At 47.6% G+C, this 19320-nt stretch overlaps 1 protein-coding gene across 7 annotated transcripts in view; it reads left to right on the top strand.

The window, feature by feature from the left end:
- RALGPS1 (Ral GEF with PH domain and SH3 binding motif 1) overlaps nucleotides 1-19320 on the top strand; it is a 299089-nt gene that overhangs the window by 93371 nt on the left and 186398 nt on the right. For all 7 annotated transcript variants that reach the window (XM_065928425.1, XM_065928423.1, XM_065928426.1 and 4 more), the window contains one exon: nucleotides 12447-12530. In XM_065928425.1, the coding sequence (XP_065784497.1) occupies nucleotides 12447-12530 (84 nt within the window). The remainder of the gene's footprint in view (nucleotides 1-12446; nucleotides 12531-19320) is intronic.

Below are 19320 nucleotides of genomic sequence, written 5' to 3'. Positions count from 1 at the left end.
GGATCTTCCCAACCCAGGGATCGAACCTGGGTCTCCTGCATTGTAGACGGATGCTTTACCATCTGAGTTACCAGGGAAGCCCAATAAAGTAGAAATAAAGTGCACAATAAATGTCATGTGTTTGAATTATCCCAAAACCATCTCTCCACTGAGGCTGTGGAAAAACCATCTTCCATGAACCTGGTCCTCAGTTCCAAAGAGGTTGGGAACCACTGCTGTGGTGCTCCTCTTGTTTTATTACATATTGATGGCTGTTGGTTTGAGATAGATATTACTAAGCTTCTAAGTTCTATTTTTCTTTTTAAAAATCCCAAATGAACGTTGCATTTTGCTAGTTACTTTTCAGTATCTGAGAGGAAAGTGACCCTTTTCCTTCTTTGATTTATTGATATGCTATTATTATGTTAATAGTTTTCATAATATGTAGCTTATCCTTACATTTAAAATTTTATTTATTTATTTATTTGGCTGCGCTGGGTCTTCGTTGCTGCACATGGGTTTTCTCTAGTTGTGGCGAGTGGGGACTTCTCTTATTGTGGAGCACAGGCTCTAGGGCGCGGGCTTCAGGAGTTGTGGCTGGCTCACGGGCTTAGCTGTTCCGAGGCACGTGGAATCGTCCCCGACCAGAGTTGGAACCTGTGTCCCCTGCATTGGCAGGCGGATTCCTATTCACTCTACCAGCAGGCAAGTGCCTTACATTTTTTCAGACAAACCCACCAGGCCATGTAGCATGATTTTTTTTTTCCCCGCTTGTTCTATATTTCTTAGGTGTTTGGGTTTGGGGCTTCTTTCCATCACCTTTTGTGCTCTGGAATAAATTATTTAGCATAAGAATTAGGTGTTACTTAAACTTCTAATGATGAAGTCTGATCAAGCTCACTGGTAAAATCACATGGTCCTGGAACTTCTGAGTTCACTTTTCCAGTTTCCGTTGTGGTGTTTAGCATACACACCAGACATAGAAAAGTTTGGGTTGGCCAAAAAATAGAAGGCAGTGTGAGGGCTAGGTCAGAGCCTGCCCTCCCCATGAAGCAGGTACTCCCAGAAATTTCATCTGGTGTTCCTGGTGGTGTCGTGGACAACTGCAGTTTGCAGAGATCCAGATGAAGAAGGGTTGAATTGTGCGGGGGCGGCAGGGGGTGGGAGTGGTGGTGGTGCAGTGGAAACAGTGAACAGTGAACCAGATATTGCAGAAAACCAAAGGAGAATTAAATGACAGACTGAAATTTTCTCCTAGAGCTCGGAAAAACAAAAGGAGACAACTATGATGAATTGTTTCTAGGATATGTCATGTGTGTATGAGGAATCTATGAAAGGAGAGTGGGGCAGACATGAGAACATGTCTGTAATGATGCGGTAGGAAGGACGGAACCACACCTACAGTGTGAGTTTCATTGAGAGGGTGAGTGTGTGTGCCTGTGTGCTAGCCCTCCTCCCCCCGCCCTGGGAGTGGGCAGGGGTCCCTGTTCTGGAGACAGACACCCTCTGATGCCAAGAAGGCCAGGCTCCTGAGACCTGCAGACTCAGGTTTGAATCTTGGTGTTCATGTGGACCACATAAGTGGATCTCAGCAAATTGCTTAACTCCTCTAACTAAATTTTCATTTCTTCCATCTGTAAAATGGGGCAGTCATAGTATCCATTTGAAGGGTTGTTGTGAGAATTCAGTGAGCAATGGATATGTGTACGTAAAACAATTGACATGGTGCCTGACCCTTAGTGAGCATTCAATAAAGTTAGCTGTTGTTGTTTCTGCCGTTAGTATTAACTGAGTGTAAATTCTGGTTTCTCTGGGTGTTGGGCTGACGGGTGACTTAAGGTCTCTTCTCTGGGCTCTCTGTCTTGTTTAAGTTTTCTGCAGTGAACACGTGCAAGGTCCCTGATCAAAAAAAAAAAAAATTCTTTTAAAAAACAGAACATCTGAATGATGTTATTTGGAAAAAGTATTTCCCAAGACTATGGAGAAAGGGGGTTGAGCACAGTCCCCCGGGTGAGAGTGGGAAGTGAGCGTGTGGCCCTGTGGACCTCGTGACCGGCCCGGGATCCGGGCGGCTGCACTGCGGGCGGCTCTCCGCGCCCTGCTCACGGGGCCCTTGCTCCGTCACATGGACTGGAGGCGGTCCACAGGGTTGCACTTGGCCGCTGCCCGGCCTGGACAGCTGGTTCCAATTGTGCCGAGCCGCACAGCCCTGGGGCTGGAAAGGTTTGCATCATCCTCACGACCCTCGGTCTACATGTTTGCTCAGCAGACGGTAGTCCGAGGACTTGACGAAACAGTAGCAACTGTGAACGCATGGCTCTATCGAAACGAATAGAAGCTGAAAAAGTGGATTCCTTCTATTCGGTCAATGACCCCTGCCCTGGACATGCACCCCAGTTCCGCAGAAGGCACCAGTTTGTCCCTAGCGACTCTTTCCCCACTGTGGCCTGCCTGGCCAGGGCTTCTGAGCCCTGTGGAGGCCCTCGTGGCCTCCCTCCCTGGCCAGCCTCCTCCTCTTCTCCACGCACAGCCTCCTCGCAGGTGTTTGTTTCAGATTACTAAGGTGGCTGAGGACATGAGAAAAGGACCGCTGCCCGTGTATGAGGCTAGACTGCAGCACAGCACGGAGCCCCTGACGGGGAGGCGGGTTCACTGCGCCACCTCGTTGGGAAAACCCACCCCGCGCGCCGCGTGAGGCTTGGACCTGCTCTGCCGGTCCCTCCATGGTCCTTCCGTCCCACTCAGAGTCCGCGCCAGTCTCTACCTGCCCTGCAAGCCTCCACCCCCTTCCTTCCCACGCCGTCTCCTCCCATCTCCCCAGGCTCCAGCAGCTCCAGCCTCACTGCCCACCTTGCGCTGTCAGAGCTTCCAGGGCCTTCACACTTGTGCTTCCCTTCGGGAACTCTCAGTCTGGAACCCTCTCCCAGGTCCTCCGGAGCTTGCTGCCGACCTCGTTCACGGTCTCCACTCCAGCTGGTTTACCGGCCAGGTGTCCCGAGGCATCTGCTCCAGTATTCCATTCCTTTATCCTGGTTAACATTTTTTTCAAAGGATTTATCATCGGCTGACTTAGCACAGATTTCTCATCTCTCTTCCCTCCCGTGGAACATAGAAAGCAGCAGCATGTTTGTTTGGTCCTTTGCTGTTTTGTTTGGTCCATTGCTGGTCCTTTAACTCTGACATCAGATGAATGTAGTTGTGTTTCATAGACCTTCAGTTACTGTTTTCTCTTCCTCATCTCTTTCTCTTCCTTCTTCATCCTTTCTTGTCACCCTCCTTCCCCGTCTTTCTCCTTCTTCTCCTGCTCCTTCTCCCAAGAAAGAGCTAAAGATGCCTCTCTCCGCTGACATCACTCAGAAGGCTCCACTCTAGCAAAGACTTTTTAGGGCTTCAACCTTCAGAAACAAAGCAGGAAAGTGCAGTTGCCCTTTGTTGTCTTGGGTCTTTCCTCCCCTCTTCCCTCATCCCTCCCTTTCTCTTTTCCTTTCCCTCTTTTCTTCTGTCCTTGCCTCCTCTGGCCTTTCCTCCTCCCATTTTCTCTTCCTTCCATTTTTCATTGCAGCTGATTTTGTTCCGGTGAGGATTTAAGGCAGCAAGGCAGGAGCCCTATTGGTGGAACTTTTCTGCCACCCCAGTTAGCAGCTCTCTCCTCTGGGCTTCATTTGGGTAAAGCTCTACCATTTCCTGTAGGACAGACATGCTTCCTGAAGGTCCAGATGGTCGTGATTGGATAGGCACACTCCTTCAGAAGATACAGGTCATGTGAAAACTATGTTGTTTATGTTGACACTTTAAGATGTTGAACTTGACAGGTTATCAGCTGGTTATGAGTTTATAAAAACTTTGTAATTTGAGTGTTTACTCAACTGTTAAAATTTTATTTTAGAAAGTTACAGTGTGTAATATTGTAACATGTCACCTATTAAAATTTGTTTCAAAGTCATCATTTCTTGATATTCTGATAGTAGAGAAGAGCTTATAAAGCAAAGCTTTTGATCTTTTACCCCAGTCCTCTCCCCAGAGGATTCTCTTCTACTGGTTGCTTTTGGAACTTTATTTGGTGCCCTGAAACCTCTGTTTCTTGTTTCATCAGCTTTATATAGTGTCCGTTGACTGCTCCCTTCCTATGCTTCTCCTTTTCGTCTCCACTGACCACCTCTGTCAGCTATATGTTTACACCGTCAAATGAATTAACATTCTGACATTTTGCAGCTGCACCAAGCCCTCCAGCCCTTCCTTAGGTTGACTTTAAAAGTTGCAAACCAACAGGCGGCATTCATTTCACTTCTGTGGCCCCAGATATCATTTGGGGTCAAGCCAGGTGGCATGCCAGCATTGCACTTCATTTTCTAACGACCCAGGGCCATTCAGGAGAGAATATGCCTCACATCAAGGACCCATAGATTCTCTTTTATTTTTATCCATCAATTGTCTAATATTGGAGAAAAAATAGAATATTTAAATGTGTGTAACTATTAAAATATATAATATGTAAACATTTTAAATACATACTATTTAAATGTACATATACTAGTTAAGAGCTTCCCAGGTGGCTCAGTGGTAAAGAATCTGCCTGCCAATGTAGGACACTCGGGTTTGATCCCTGAGTCAGGACGATCCCCTGGAGAAGGAAATGGCTACCCACTCCACTATTCTTGCCTGGAAAATTCCATGGACCGAGGAACCTGGCAGACTACAGTCCATGGGGTTGCAAAGAGTTGAATGTGACTGAACAACTGAACTGAACTGAACAACTGAGCACCTAATACCTGGTTCCTCCATATCCAGGATTCTGAATCTGAAGATTCAACCAACTGCAGATCATGTTCAGGTCAGTTCAGTTCAGTCGCTCAGTTGTGTCCGACTCTTTGCTATCCCATGAATTGCAGCACGCCAGGCAGGCTTCCCTGTCCATCACCAACTCCCAGAGTTTACTCAAACCCATGTCCATCAAGTCGGTGATGCCATCCAGCCATCTCATCCTCTGTTGTCCCCTTCTCCTCCTGCCCCCAATCCTTCCCAGCATCAGGGTCTTTTCCAACGAGTCAACTCTTCACATGAGGTGGCCAAAGTATTGAAGTTTCAGCTTCAGCATCAGTCCTTCCAATGAACATCTAGGACTGATCTCCTTTAAGATGGACTGGTTGGATCTCCTTGCAGTCCAAGGGACTCTCAAGAGTCTTCTCCAACACCATAGTTCAAAAGCATTAATTTTTCGGCACTCGGTTTTTTTCACAGTTCAACTCTCACATCCATGCATGATCACTGGAAAAACCATAGCCTTGACTAGATGGACCTTTGTTGGCAAAATAATGTCTCTGCTTTTTAATATGCTATCTAGGTTGGTCATAACTTACCTTCTAAGGAGTAAGTATCTTTTAATTCCATGGCTGCAATCACCATCTGCAGTGATTTTGAAGCCCCCAAAAATAAAGTCAGCCACTGTTTCCACTGTTTCACCATCTATTTCCCATGAAGTGATGGGGCCAGATGCCATGACCTTACTTTTCTGAATGTTGAGCTTTAAGCCAACTTTTTCACTCTCCTCTTTAACTTTCATCAAGAGGCTTTTTAGTTCCTCCTCACTTTCTGCCATAAGTGTGGTGTCATCTGCATATCTGAAGTTATTGTTATTTCTCCCGGCAATCTTGATTCCAGTTTGTGCTTCTTCCAGCCCAGCATTTCTCATGATGTACTCTGCATATAAGTTAAATAAATCTGTGTAAAAGTAGACCTATGCAGTTCAAACTTTTGTTGTTCAAAGGTCACATGCAGTATGTTTTTTTCCTATGCTACATACATACTATGATAAAGGTTAATTTATAAATTAGGCCCAGTAGGAGATTAACAGCAATAACCAATAATAAATAGAACAATTTTAACAAGATGCTGTACTAAAAGTTAGGTGAATATGGTGTCTCTCAAAATCTTGTATAGATTTAATGTCTTTTCCATCTTAGCTAAGCACGTACCGTGCACTGTGGCTATATCTTTTGTAGTTTGAAGGGCAACAGCAAAACTAGCATGAACTTCTTTCTCCTTCACAATTCCACAGCTAGAAGATTTGTTCTTACTGTAGACCTTAGCAACCTCAATGTATTTTTTTTTTCTATCTTTATTAAGTCAAGAGCTTTCACCTTTTCATTTAAAGAAGAAGTACTTTACAGCTTCTTTTTGGTGTATCCCAATTGCCAGCATCACTCCTCCTGTGCTTTGGGGCCATTATTATCATTATTTTGTTTCTTTTCCTTTTTTTGGTTGCACTGTGTGACATGTGGAATCTAAGTTCCCTGGCCAGGGATCGAAGTGCAAGCTCAGAGTCTTAACCACTGGACCAACAGGAAGATCCCTGGGCCATTATTAAGTATAAGGGTTACTTGAACACAAACCCTGTGAGACCACGACAATCAGTCTAATAACTGAGCCCACTACTCAGTGACTAATGAACGGGCAGGACACGGTGGACCAAAGGATGATTCATGTCCTGAGTCCGGCAGAGCTGGAGGGCATGAGATGTCATCACCTTTCAGAACGGTGCACGATTTAAAACGTGCAAATTGTTTATCTCTGGAATTTTCCATTTAATATGTTCAGATCTGCAGGTCACTGAAACTGCAGAAAGTGAAATTGCGGATGAGGTAGGCAGGACTACCGTTCTCTCATGCAACCACCACGATCTAGGGTGAGAACTCACCTAGCTGCTCAAAACTTCTCTGTGCCCCGTTGGCTGTGCCACCGGCAGTCGGTGATCTGGTTTCTGCCCCTGTAGTTCTCACCTTTCTCAGAATGTCGTAAAAGTGGAGTCCTGTAATATTTTTCTGTTTGATTCCTTTCCCTTAGCATAGTTTTTGACATTCTTCTGTGCTGAGCCTGTATCAGTAGTTTATACGTTTTATTGCTGAGTAGTGGTTGATTATAACAGTGGATCACAATTTGTTTTCCCCTTCACCAACTGATGGAAATCTGTGTTGTCAATTTTCTCAGTTTGAGAAAATTGAGATAAACTTGCACACATTTCTTTTGTGTGTGGACAGATGTTTGCTTTAGTGAGATTGCTGGGTCATTTGCTAAATGTATGCTTAAAATGAAAAAGAAACTGCCAGGAGCTTCCCTGATGGACCAGTGAGTAAGACTCTGTGTTCTCAATGCAGGGGGCCTGGGTTCCATCTCTGGTTAGGGAACTAGATCCCACATCCTGCAACTAAGAGTTTACATGCTGAAACTCAAGATCCTGCATGCCAAAAAAAAAAAAAAAAATCCTGCATGCCGCAGCTAAGACTTGGCACAGCCAAAAAAAAAAAAAAAAGGAGATTATTTTTTAAAAAAAGAAACTCCCAAATGGCTCTACCATTTTGCATACCCAGCAATGAAGTATGAGAGTTCTGAAATGCCTTGTTCCTTAGACGCCTACTGCCAACCCCCAAACTGGTGCTGTCTCCCCCCACTGCCTCAGTGGGTCACCCACTTCCTGGGGTGCTTCTAAAACTCCTTTGACTAGTGTGTGACTGTCCCACCGGTTCTTCTGAAGATTGTTCCAGAGGGCAGGATGGGAGGGATGAGGAGAAACATGGAGAGAGGAAGAAGGGGAAAAGGTTGCCACTGAGCAAGATGGTAATGTGGTGTCACTGGCTGGCGCCCACTGGTGGTGGTCCCTGAGGTCAGATTTAGTGACCTTTCCTTGAGATGGTACATTTTCCACGTGGGCATGTTTTAGGAATGTAATTTGAAGAAGATTGTAGTTAGAATTAAGCTCATGCGTGGAAGGGCCTTGTGTGGCTGCCTGTGTCTCAATGGCTTAGATCCTGTGGGGGTCTTCTTGGAGAATATTGTCCCCTTTCCCAGATCTCCTCTTCCAGGGCCTTACCTCATTGACCCTAGACACAGTCAGGTCAGGCCTTTCTCAGGCCACCTCAGGGCATCTGACTCCTAAAACCCGAAGCACAATGCTGGTGGCCAGAGAAGCTTCCAGGGTGAGCGGAGGCCAGTGTTGACTCTTTTTATCACTTGAGAATGCTTACAGGTTGGAGTATTAAGACAATATTGCTTTTACACTGGCTAGGGATTTTTTCCATGGACAGTTTGTTATAAACACTGTCCTTTGTTTGATTGAATGTGTAAATGATTCTCATGTCTTTAGGTGTTCTTTATTTAAGGCAGCTGATCAGACACCCTTTTGGTTCTGGGCCTTCTGATTTTGGGGTGCCTGTGGAAGGCCAAGGAAGATGTGGCCAGGAGGTGGCTGACTCTACTGGTCTGGAGTCAGAAAAGAAACTTGGGCTGGACACGGGCGTGTGCTGGAAGCCATGGGAAAGTGTGATCTTCCTGAAAGGGATGCAGACGCCTTCTTGGAAGGTGACCTTGGACAGGTTTAGATGAGGCTTGGGAGACATGGGGAGCTTCCCTGGTGGCTCAGATGGTAAAGAATCTGCCTGCAATGCAGGAGACCTGGATTCAATCCCTGGGTTGGGAAGATCCCCTGGAGAAGGAAATGGCAACCCACTCCAGTATTCTTGCCTGGAGAATTCCATGGACAGAGGAGCCTGCTGGGCTACAGTTCATGGGGTCTCAGAGAGTTGATCCCATGACTGAGTGACTAACACTTTCACTATGTGGGGGACATGTGTCAGAAAAGCAACAAAGCAGCTGGGAATGGCAGGGGGGAGGGGGGCAGGAGGTGAGAATTCAACCAGGAGAACACAGGGCTAAGGGGCGAGGACAGAGAGTAGAAAACATCAGAGGGGGTTCCCCGCCAGGGGATCAAGAAGGAGGTGGCCAGGAACGCTTTCAAGAGATGTGCCTGGAAAGGGAAGAAAGAGAGTGAGTGGAAGCTGGAGGAGCCGGAGGTCTGGAAAAGATGGCCTTGGTTAGTACTGTCAAAGAGATATGTCATCACCGTTATTATTATTAGCTGGAGAGGCTTTTGCTAAGCCTCTTAAAATGCTAGCAGGAAAGAAACTGGAGAGGAAGAGATTTGAAGATACAGGTACCAGAGGAGGCATCAGAGCAAGACTTCTGAGCAAGGAAGGCAAGGGAGCCAGAGGCCAGATGAGTCCCATGGAGACAGGACCTCTCTTCCACTGAAGCCCGAGGAAGGGAGAGGAGGCAGGTTATTTAGTGGCAGAAAGTTTCTGCCTGATAAACCCAGGGAAACAGCCGCATGGTGGAGGAGAGGTGCTCCAGGAAGCTGGCGAGGACTGACCAGGTTCTTCCTGCCCTTTCCTGTCCAGTGGACCTTGGCAGAGAGCTCAGAACCAGGGGCAGCCTGGGCAAGATCAGAGCCTCATGCAGCCTGAGGACAGCAGCCTGGCTCTCTAGCATGCAGGCTACAAGGGCCTTACCAGCGTCAGCCCAGCCCCTCGTCTCCCTTCCAGAACCAGCCCCGTCTCCTCTGGTCAATTTTAAGTTAATTATGCTCAAATCAGTTCCGTAGCATAGACCTTTTTTAGGCATTAGTGACTGGAGGAGTGTTTCTCTATTACTTCACATTTTCCAAACCCGCTTCACACAGATGGAATCTCTTGTATTCCAATAAGGCCAAACACAGAAGAGGAATAGTGCCAAAGAGGCTGGGCCCAGGACTTGTTTTAGTGCAGTTAGAATGGTCTTATTTCGTTTGACATCTTGATAAATCTCTCTGCACTGGTTTTGGGAGATTTCAGCAGCGAGGGAGGCTCATGCCCTGTGCATTCCCCAGATGAATCCACCGTGAGCCAGACCTGCGCCCTGCGTGTTCCCTCCTTTGTCGGGCTTTGGCTCTCTTGGTCTTCACCACAGTTCTGTAGAGTTAGTCTCAGCATCCCTCTCTTCTTCCTCCGTCTCAATGAAACTGAAGCCAGGAAAGCGGTCCCCAGGGAAAAGAGTGACAGGGCTGGGATTTGGAGCAAAGAAAGGACTCTATCTCTTTTATCAAGGAGTCTCTTATACCTAGTGTTTTACCCTGTTGAGGTTTTAATTTTGAATATGGCATGTCTTGTAGCATGAAAGGGTCCAAGAATTACACATAGTTTTTATTTATTTATTTATTTTAAAAATTATTTCTTTATTTGGCCATGCTGGGTCTTAGTTGTGGCGTGTGGGATCTAGTTCCCTGACTAGGGATTGAACTCAGACCCCCTGCACTGGGAGCGCAGCGTCTTAGCCGCGGGACCACCAGGGAAGTCCCCACATTCAGTTTTTAAATCAAGGTCTTAGGAATGTTCAAATCAAGCAAATTTGGGGCAGATGTATTAAGTACCTGCTTTGGTTCCTGCCTGCATGACATCAGCAAAATGAAAGAGAAATAGTGATAGATTTTTGTTAGTAATTCAAGACAGCAGTGAGAGCACATATGGAATAAAGAAGGGAGTGTTTGGAGTTAAAGTCATGTCTCCTAGCACGTGGCTGACCCTGGGAAGAGGAGGGGGGGTGACCTTTATCAAGTAATTGCTGCATGCCAGGTACCCTGTGTACACTTTAATCTCACTTACCTGTTCTCAAGAGCTGTGTGGGTAAATGTACCATCATACCCATTTCAAGATGAGAAAATTGAGGTTCTTCTGAGAATGCAGCTGATAGGTGGAGGGCAGGCTCTGACCTCGGTCTGTCTGTTAGGTCCACACTGCTCCCTTTACGGATGCCTTCCTACGTTACTTATGGTGTGAAAATAAGACCCAAGCTCTGAATTAAACGAGCACTTACACACATGCAATGTGCATCCCCCTCCTATGGATATGTATATAACTTCTGCTGTTTATTAAAGAATTCAGGAAGAAACGGGGGGGGGGGGGGCGGGGAACTGTCACCAGCAATTGGGTGACAATCAGTCCTTGAACATCAGTTTTACAAATTCTCTTTTCTATCAGATTATAGCCCATACATTTCAGAGCTGGCTTTAGGGCCCACCTGAGAGAGAAGCCCTTGCCTTCACACTTGTAGTTCAGAAGGGCAGTGATGCACATCTGCAGACTGATGAAGCATGTGTTCTAAAGTGGGGTGGTGGGAGGGCTCAGTGGCGCAGAGGTAGGTCAAGTGTACATTTGGAAAGAAACTCAGATATACATTTCAGAACAATGAGAATCATGGTAAACAGAGGTAAATTCTGCGGCTCAGAGACTCATGTCTGCTTGTGAAAGGAAGGGGAGCAGAAGGGGAGCCAAGGCTTTCCTAGTAGCTCAGCTGGCAAAGAATCCACCTGCAATGCTGGAGACTCCGGTTAGATTCCTGGGTCAGGAAGATCCACTGGAGAAGGGATAGGCTACTCAGTATTCTTGGGTTTCTCTGGTGGCTCAACTGGTAACTAATCTGCCCGCAATGCGGGAGACCTGGTTTCGATGCCTGGGTTGGGAAGACTCCCTGGAGAAGGGAACGGCTACCAAATTAATGGACTTCTGGTAGCTCAGCTGGTAAAGAATCCTCCTGTAATGCAGGAGACCTGGGTTTGATCTCTGGGTCGGGAAGATCCCCTGGAGAAAGGATAGGTTACCCACTCTAGTATTCTTAGGCTTCGCTGGTGGCTCAGCTGACGAAGAATCCACCTGCAATGCAAGAGACTCCGGTTAGATTCCTGGGTTGGGAAGATCCCCTGGAGAAGGGAATGGTGAATGGCTACCCACTCCAGTATTCTGGCCTGGAGAATTTCATGGACTGTATAGTCCGTGGGGTCGCATAGAGTCGGACATGACTGAGTGATTTTCAGAGCATTCATTCAGAAGGATGAGTAGTGCTGAGCCCTCTTCTTCTGTATTAAAACTGATATGGTGAGAATTCTGTGAGATAAAAAGTGAGGCTTCGTGTCCCCTGCCCACACATGGGGGGTTGTTGGTACCAGCCTCACTGATAGGTAATATTTAGGTCATTTGATTCTTCAAATTATAATGCTAAACCTGCTAGGAAAAAAGAAACAAGTTTCCTGAAGAAGATATTAAGGGCACCTCTCCTCCTGCCCCCCTTTGCTTGTGTGAGAGACGGGAGAGGCCAGCTTCAGGAAAGAATCCAAGGTCATCCAAAAGCTTCTCTGATAGCAATGGGCTTGGCCTGGGATGTTCCCTGATTCCAGGAATGGAGGATGTCCCTGGGCCAATGAGAATCTTCAGCCAGATTTTAATTTTAAGTTAGCCCTGGGAGGGGGTGGTGAATCCTGCTTATTATAACGTTATACCCTCTATCGGACAGTCTGCGTTAAGAAGGGACTTCTAGTCCCAAGGAGCTGGCAGAGTGGCCTTGTGGGTTGAGAATAATTTGGGCCAGAAGTCCTGAGAGATGTGGCCGGGGTTGTGGGGATAAGCAACCTGCTTCTCACCCTTGCCTCTGGGGGTCCCAGGATGCCCCTCTACCTGTGGACCCAGCCCCTTTCTCCCCCACCCTGGGACGGCACAGATGGCCAAGGTTTCAGCCCTTCCCCTTCTCTGGGCCCACCTTCCAGATAGATGCCCATCTGTATTTGCATCCTCACTGGAATCACTGTTTGAAATCGACTCTGTGCTTCCTAGGAACTAGCCAGCTGTGGATGGAGTAAGAAGGAGAAACATAGTCTCGCCCCCAACGTCGTGGCCTTTACCCGGAGGTTTAACCAGGTAAGCACACCCCTTGCACGTGTGCGTGCAGATAGCAATCTGTTGTCCCCCGTAGGCTGGGAGCCCCCGGCCCCGGTCCAAACCCCTCTTCCTGAACCCCCCACCTTCATCCATGCTTGTGCCATCACAGTCCTTTCTCACACAACAGATGGAATTGAACACATCTTTTCTGTATTTAAATCATTTCAGTGGCTTCCAGTTCCACTGAAGCTAAGGTTCTCCGAGCACCTTAATGTGCCCTGCAAGGTCCTGCATGGTGGGCCTGGCTTCTGTCCACCCCTCCGACCTCATCTCTTGTCCCTCCCCTCTGTGGGCTTCGGCCTTCCTGGCCTCCCCCTTTCCTGCCGAATCACGTCTCAGTCCCATGAGGCCTCCATTCGGCTGTTCTTCCTGTTCAGCTCCTGTCTAGATCTCAGCCAGAATGTCACCCTCTCCAGGAGTCTTCCGTGAATCCCCGTGGGTGTAAGGGCTCCCGTCACATGCCCCCTCGTTGCTCTTCTGCTTCTCTGTGTGGTCCCTTCCCCGTCTGTCTGCACTTTGTGTAGCTCTTTAGTCTCCATCTTCCTTGCCAGTCTGTGGGCTCCACAAGGGCAGGAACTGTGTCTGTCTTGTTCATCTCTGTTTCCCCAGCACCTTACCCAGTGTCAGCTGTACTTAGTAAGTATGTGTAGAGTAAAAGAATGAGGTGCTCAAGAAGGACTCTGTGGGAGAAGGTGAGGGTGGGATGATCTGAGAGAATAGCATTGAAACATGTATATTATCAAGTGTGAAACAGATCGCCAGCCCAGGTTGGATGCATGAGAGAAGTGCTCAGGGCTGGTGCACTGGGAAGACCCAAAGGGATGGGATGGGGAGGGAGGTGGGAGGGGGGATCAGGATGAGGAACACATGTAAATCCATGTCTGATTCATGTCAATGTATAGCAAAAACCGCTACAATATTGTAAAGTAATTAGCCTCCAACTAATAAAAATAAATGAAAAAAAATAAAAATAAAATCGCCTCTATGGCGCCACTATAAAGAAATGCTCCTTGAATTGAATTTCTTTGAATTCCCCATGACCTGGTCACTGGCCCCGCCCATGCTACTACAGACCAATGAGGCTCACTCAGAACCTTTGCTCCAGGTATGAAACTGCATCCCCACCTAAAGGAAGGATATCAGGGACTTGGACCAACTGAGCCAGGGGGGATTGGGAGGGCAGGCTTCTGATTGCTCAGACAGACCTGCCAGAACATGATCTTTGGCAGAAAGTACCCTGCAAGACCCCTTTGAATAGACCAAACCTCCAAATGGGGCTGTTGACAGCCTTTCCTCTTTGTTCTTGTTTTTCTGGTTGCAAATGAGGACAGCGGCATAGAGGTTGCACAGCGTACGTGACTGGAGCCCGGAGTGTTGGGCCTGGGTTCCCTTTGGGCCTTCCCTCCAGCTGGGCCATCCCTCTCGGAAATGCCGGGTGCTATGCATCACCATTATTCAGCCTCTCCAGCCTCAGCTGGCTACCACCCCAAGCACAGCGGGAGCCCCCAGAGAGGCACCAGCTTGTAGTCAGCTGATCAGGGCTGGAGTTCGCATTACTGTTGTTTTATGAGATACAGTAGGAACTACGGAAGGCCTAGCTACATCTGCGGTAGGGACTGTACATCGTTTGTTTTGAAAAGAGAAATTCTGAAGCCTTTTGTGTTTTGGGTTTTTTTTACTCTTTATTTTCAAAATCTTTTCCTTTTCAACTGAGCTTAGTCTTTTGAAAACAACCAGATGTGTACACACTATCAGGGGATTCATAGTTTCCTTAGCAAAACTATTTGACTGGGAGCCAGCTGAGTCCCACCTCTGATCAGCCACAGCGCTCCCGGAGGAGGGCCACTGGGGGCTCTGATGTAATCTGCTTTGCACGCGGAGGCCAGGTCAGCTTGGCAAAGGGCAGTGTGGCTTGTTCTACAAACAGTTGTTTCGTGTCCAGCTCAGACCAAGCAAGCGAAGCGAGCCAGAAGTAAAGCTGCCTTTTCCCAAACAGGACGCTCTGAGAGATGGTCTTCCTGCCGGCCTGTGAGCCGCTTAGAGAGCAGTTCCTAGACGCAGCCCTGGTACCAGCTCTGACTTGAAAACTGGCCCATGGCCAGGCCGTCAGCCACCAGGGCTGCTTTCCCTGAGATGAACTGATTGGTATCCATCCCCTCCTGGCCGACTTTCATATGTGTCAACCAGGCTGCTCATCAGACTCCAGCTAAAGGCAAGCAGGTCACTTACCTGTCTGAGCCTGTTTACTTGTCTGCAAATGAAAATCATGGTAGTACTCACTTTGCACAGTTGTTTCAAAAATTAAATGAAGTGATCTAGGTAGAGCTCTTAGCACAGTGTCTGTCTAGTAGGCATTCAAGCATTTTTTGGCCAGGGTGGGGAAAAATCAACTAATCTTAGTTGATTGGAAGAAGGTTGCTAGGGAATCTGAGTCTCCCTGTGGCCAAACCAGAGCCAGTGCTCTGGTCAGCCCCGGAGGACGTGCCTGCTCCTCCATGGGGCCTGCGTCCCTCAGCATTTGTTTATAGAATGGCTGGGATGGAAGAGCTGGGCTGAGTTCCCTAGGGGTCTGTTATGGGCCAGGCTTGTGCCTTGGCCCCAGGAAATTCATCGTAAAGCCAGAAGTTCTCAACCCTTTTAGAATCATGGGTTTTTTGTTTTTGAGAATCTGACATATCACCTATGAACCTACCCTTAGATAAATAGACACATGTATACATTTGCATTTAAGTGAGTGCATTTAAGTTAAGTGACTGGGTTTTCTGCTGGCCCCCCACAGCCCCCTACAGCCCCCTACTTTTTGCATGAATACTTTAGAGGACAGCAGGCTGAGAAGCTGTGGTTGCGTGGAATCCAACAGACCTGAGTGTGCATCTTAGCTGTGCGACCTGTTGCCTGTATGATCTTGGCTTGTCTTTCAGCCTCTGACCTTCCTCATTTATGAAATAGGAAGAATCATTTCAAGTGGTTTTTGAAGATCAGATGAGAATCATGGATGTAAAAGGTTTAGCTCAGCACCTGACACACAGTAAACAAATAGAATTAGCTTTAAAACAGGTGGTAGCGTCCTGGGAGCTACAAGCTAAAAGGAAGGTTAGCTTTGGGCCCAAGTGCTGGCGGTAGGGTAGGGATTGTGTCCTGAAGATGAAGAATTTGGAAGAGACGGACAGGGAATTGGGAGAACTTGGTTCCAGTCTGGTCTCTGCTGCTAATCTGCTCTGAGGCCTGGACAAGTCCAAGTGTCAGTCACAAGATCCTTACATATTAACGGGGACTGGACAGGGCAGAGGTTCTCAACACTTTGCCTGGGAGGGTGGCTTTGACTCTACTCAGGACTGATATATACACATAATTCCTAATGATGGAAACCCCTACTGGCTCATGGAACAAATCCAGGGAGAGGTTAGACTTCACGTGTTTCAGGGGGCCTTGGGCAGTACGCCCTCTCTACCCGGAGGTCCCGCTTTCCTCTGTGCCGGCTCCCCACAAGCAGCCTCCTCCTGTCAGGTTCCGAGGCGGCTGTCAGCAGCTCCCTGTGAGGGCAGCTCCCACAGAAAAGACCTGCCTCTTTTCCATTCCATGTCCTGGACTTGATACTCCGGGGTTGATGGCCCTGGTTTGGATCCTCTGCTGTGCACCCTGACCTCATGGCCCTGACAGGAAGCAGGAGGTTCTGGCTGGCCAAGTCTCAGAAGCAGGCCTTCCGCTGGAGGCAGGTGGGGCCTGGGCGGCAGGGAGTGAGACTGGAGGGCTGGCGGTTCCTCCGGGAAAGTCAGTGCTCGGGCAGGAAGTGGCTGAGAGTGATGGCAGGGCCCCCGCCGACCCTCTTCCCTCTTGCACTCTTCCATCCTGCTCGGAGCTTTCCTGCCTATACCCCATCACTCTTCTAACTGCCCCCATCCCGCCCCTGCCCCCACCCCCCATCATTAGCCTAGTCCCTGAATGTTCCGGCTCCTTCTTGGCTTTAATCAAGACTCTTTAAAAAAAAAACGTTTATTGAACACTTAGGCTCAGCTCAACTGAGTTAGACACTGTACTGAGCATTTAACCTGCATTTGATTCGTTTTCACAAAGCCCACGAAGCTGATATTTTAAACCCATTTTATGGATGAGAAAGCAGAGGTTCTAGAAAATGAAATAACTTGCTCAAAGTCACATAGCTGGTGAGTTTCTCTATTGAAGGGCCTCCCCCATTTTTCTGAACATGACTCCAATAGATCCCCCTGGTTCTTCCAGATCTCATTTAGCACAGAGCTGGGAGGCAGTGTTAGCATTTTCCCTTCCAAATGCTACCTCCAAACAACTGTTCTTTCCTCATTGTATAAACCCACTTTCATTTGAGGCTTATTACTTCTAGCTACATTCATTTATTTATTTAATAGACATTGACTGACCATTTCCCAGGCTCTGTCTTTGGTTCAGTAAACTAGATGTAGCCCATGCTCACAATCTAGCTGGGGAGACAGAAGTAATGAAGGGGCTGACAGTCCGGGGGAATCAGTGTTAGGATGGGAAAACCAAAGGAGAGGTGTGGGCAGTAGGAAGGGAGACCAGGAGACTGGATTGGAGTCTATCCTATTCATCCAGGTGAAGAATAGAGATGTGAAGTGGCCGGACTCAACAGAATATTGAGACCAAATGGTAGCTCTTGGTGATTGATGAGACGTGGAGGGAGATGACAGGGAGACGCAAGGAGGACCCCTTTGTTCCTTGGCAGCATCTCTCTTTAAAATAGTAAGCACAGAGGAGGAGCAACTGTGAGGGAGGAGATGAGAAGGGTTTGCACGTGTGAGTTCAGCTATGCAGCAGGTAGCAGATGTTTGCATCTGGGAGTCAGGGGAAAAGTCCAGCATGGAGATGCAAGTATTGAATCAGCCACATCTGAAGCACAGGAGTGGATGAGATCACCCTGGGAGCAACAGAAATCCCTGTGAGAGCGGGAAGAGCAGCGGAGAGGGGTCTGAGAACCAGCAGCCTGGAGACGAGAAGATCACCCAAAAAAGGTGGTGTTTGGGAATCAGGATCTCAAGGATACGGGGATGCTACAGAATGGGTCAGTTAAAAGGACTGTAAGGGAAGTCAGCAGCACGGCGGTGGTGAGCTCAGCAGGAGCTGTTTTGTGAAATAGAAGCTGGGCTGTAGCGGGCTGAGCGGTAGGAGGTATGAGGGAATGGAGACAGCAGATGTAGGCGATGCTCCCGACAAGAAAGATGAGGAGTGGCTGGAGGGGCTGAAGGCCTTCAGGGAGGTGGTAATAGTCCTTTTTTCTTTTCAGAGGAAAGAGCTTTGGGGATGTTCTTGTTTTGAATGGAAGGAGCCAGTAGACCAGGAAAAATTAAAGATGAGAAGAGAGCAGGTATACATAATGAAGTGAAGTTCCAGCAAAGGTGTGAGAGGCCGGGACCTGGGCCCTCTGCGTTGTAAAAGGCGAGTCTGCAGAAAGGAAAGATACAGACACAGGTCTGCTTGTAGGTGTGGTGTGAGGAGGTTCATGGCTCCTCTTTCCTCCATGGAATTGGAGGTGAAGCAGGGAAGTTTGAGGTGGTTGGGGAAAGCTTGAAAAAGCCACTCCAGGGAAAAGAGAAAACTGACCCTGGAAATATAGAAAGACTCATGGGTAGAGCCAGTGGACCAGATGAAATAGAGATTGTGGCTTTTAAAGTGGCCCCAGGGCATGAGGGTGGATGGTTTTTTTTTTCTAGTTGGACTTTGCAGCCAAAAGAGAGGGGCACAGGAAGGTAAGTGGTTGGATCCATCCATGATTAGCAAAGCAGATTCTTTTTGAAGGACCACAGGGCAAGGGACTGAAGTGACAAATGATAGAGGATCTGTCTGCTTTTAAGAAGGGAAGGGTTGCCAGGGACTCCAGAGCCTGACAAGAGGCAAGAGTGGGCACAGGGGTGGGGGTGGACTCAAGGAGAAAGTAAGGACTAGAAGGTTTAAAGGTTATGGCCCGAGACTGGAGCTTCAGGTCTCTGATGCGGGGCAGTTCTGGGTAATTAGGAGAAGGAGGTGACTGGAGTGGTGGGTGGTAGTAGCTGCTGAAATGGTAATGTGACCTTGAGGCCATGGTCTCAAGGTGATGGTCTCAGGTGATGTTGAAGTTGCCCAAAGAATAAGGCAGGGTTTGCTGTGGAGAGGAAGGCAGTGGTCCAGATGCTGATCCACCTGCTATTGCTAAAGCTTTATTTTTCCAGACTCTGAAAAAAAGGAGCTGTATATATATGTAACCTTTTCAGACTGTCTTTTCACTTAGCCATATGCCTTTAAGATTCATCCAAGTATTTTTATGGCTTGATGACTTTTTGTTTTTAAAGTGAGTACTATTCAGTGTTTGGATTTACCAGTTTGTCTATCCATTCATCTATCAAAACGACTTCCAGTTTTTTATAATTATGAATAAAACTGCTATAAACATTTACGTGGTGTTTTTTTGGTGTGTGGACATAAGACTTCAAATAAACTGGGTAAATACCTAGGAGTACAGTTACTGGATCATGTCTGTACCATTTTGGATTCCCACCAGCAGTGAATGAAAGCTTGTGTTGCATCATATTCTTGCCAGTAATTGGTATTGTCATTTAAAAAAAAATTTACATTAAAAGTTTAAACTAGAATGACTCAGTTCTAATAGGTGTGTGATAATCCCACTTTCCTATGCTTTATCTAACCACTCCTAGACAGTTATGTCTGGACCTTGGTGCCCCACGTGAATACTGGGGTGTAGAGTGTCTGTCACACAGGGGTGTCACAGCGATCAGAGGGTCGT

This window comes from Muntiacus reevesi, chromosome 3 (genome assembly GCF_963930625.1).
Source record: "Muntiacus reevesi chromosome 3, mMunRee1.1, whole genome shotgun sequence".
NCBI classification, from domain to species: Eukaryota; Metazoa; Chordata; class Mammalia; order Artiodactyla; family Cervidae; genus Muntiacus; species Muntiacus reevesi.
The sequence above is the reverse complement of the archived record's forward strand: the minus strand, read 5'-3'. Positions and strand labels throughout refer to the sequence as shown.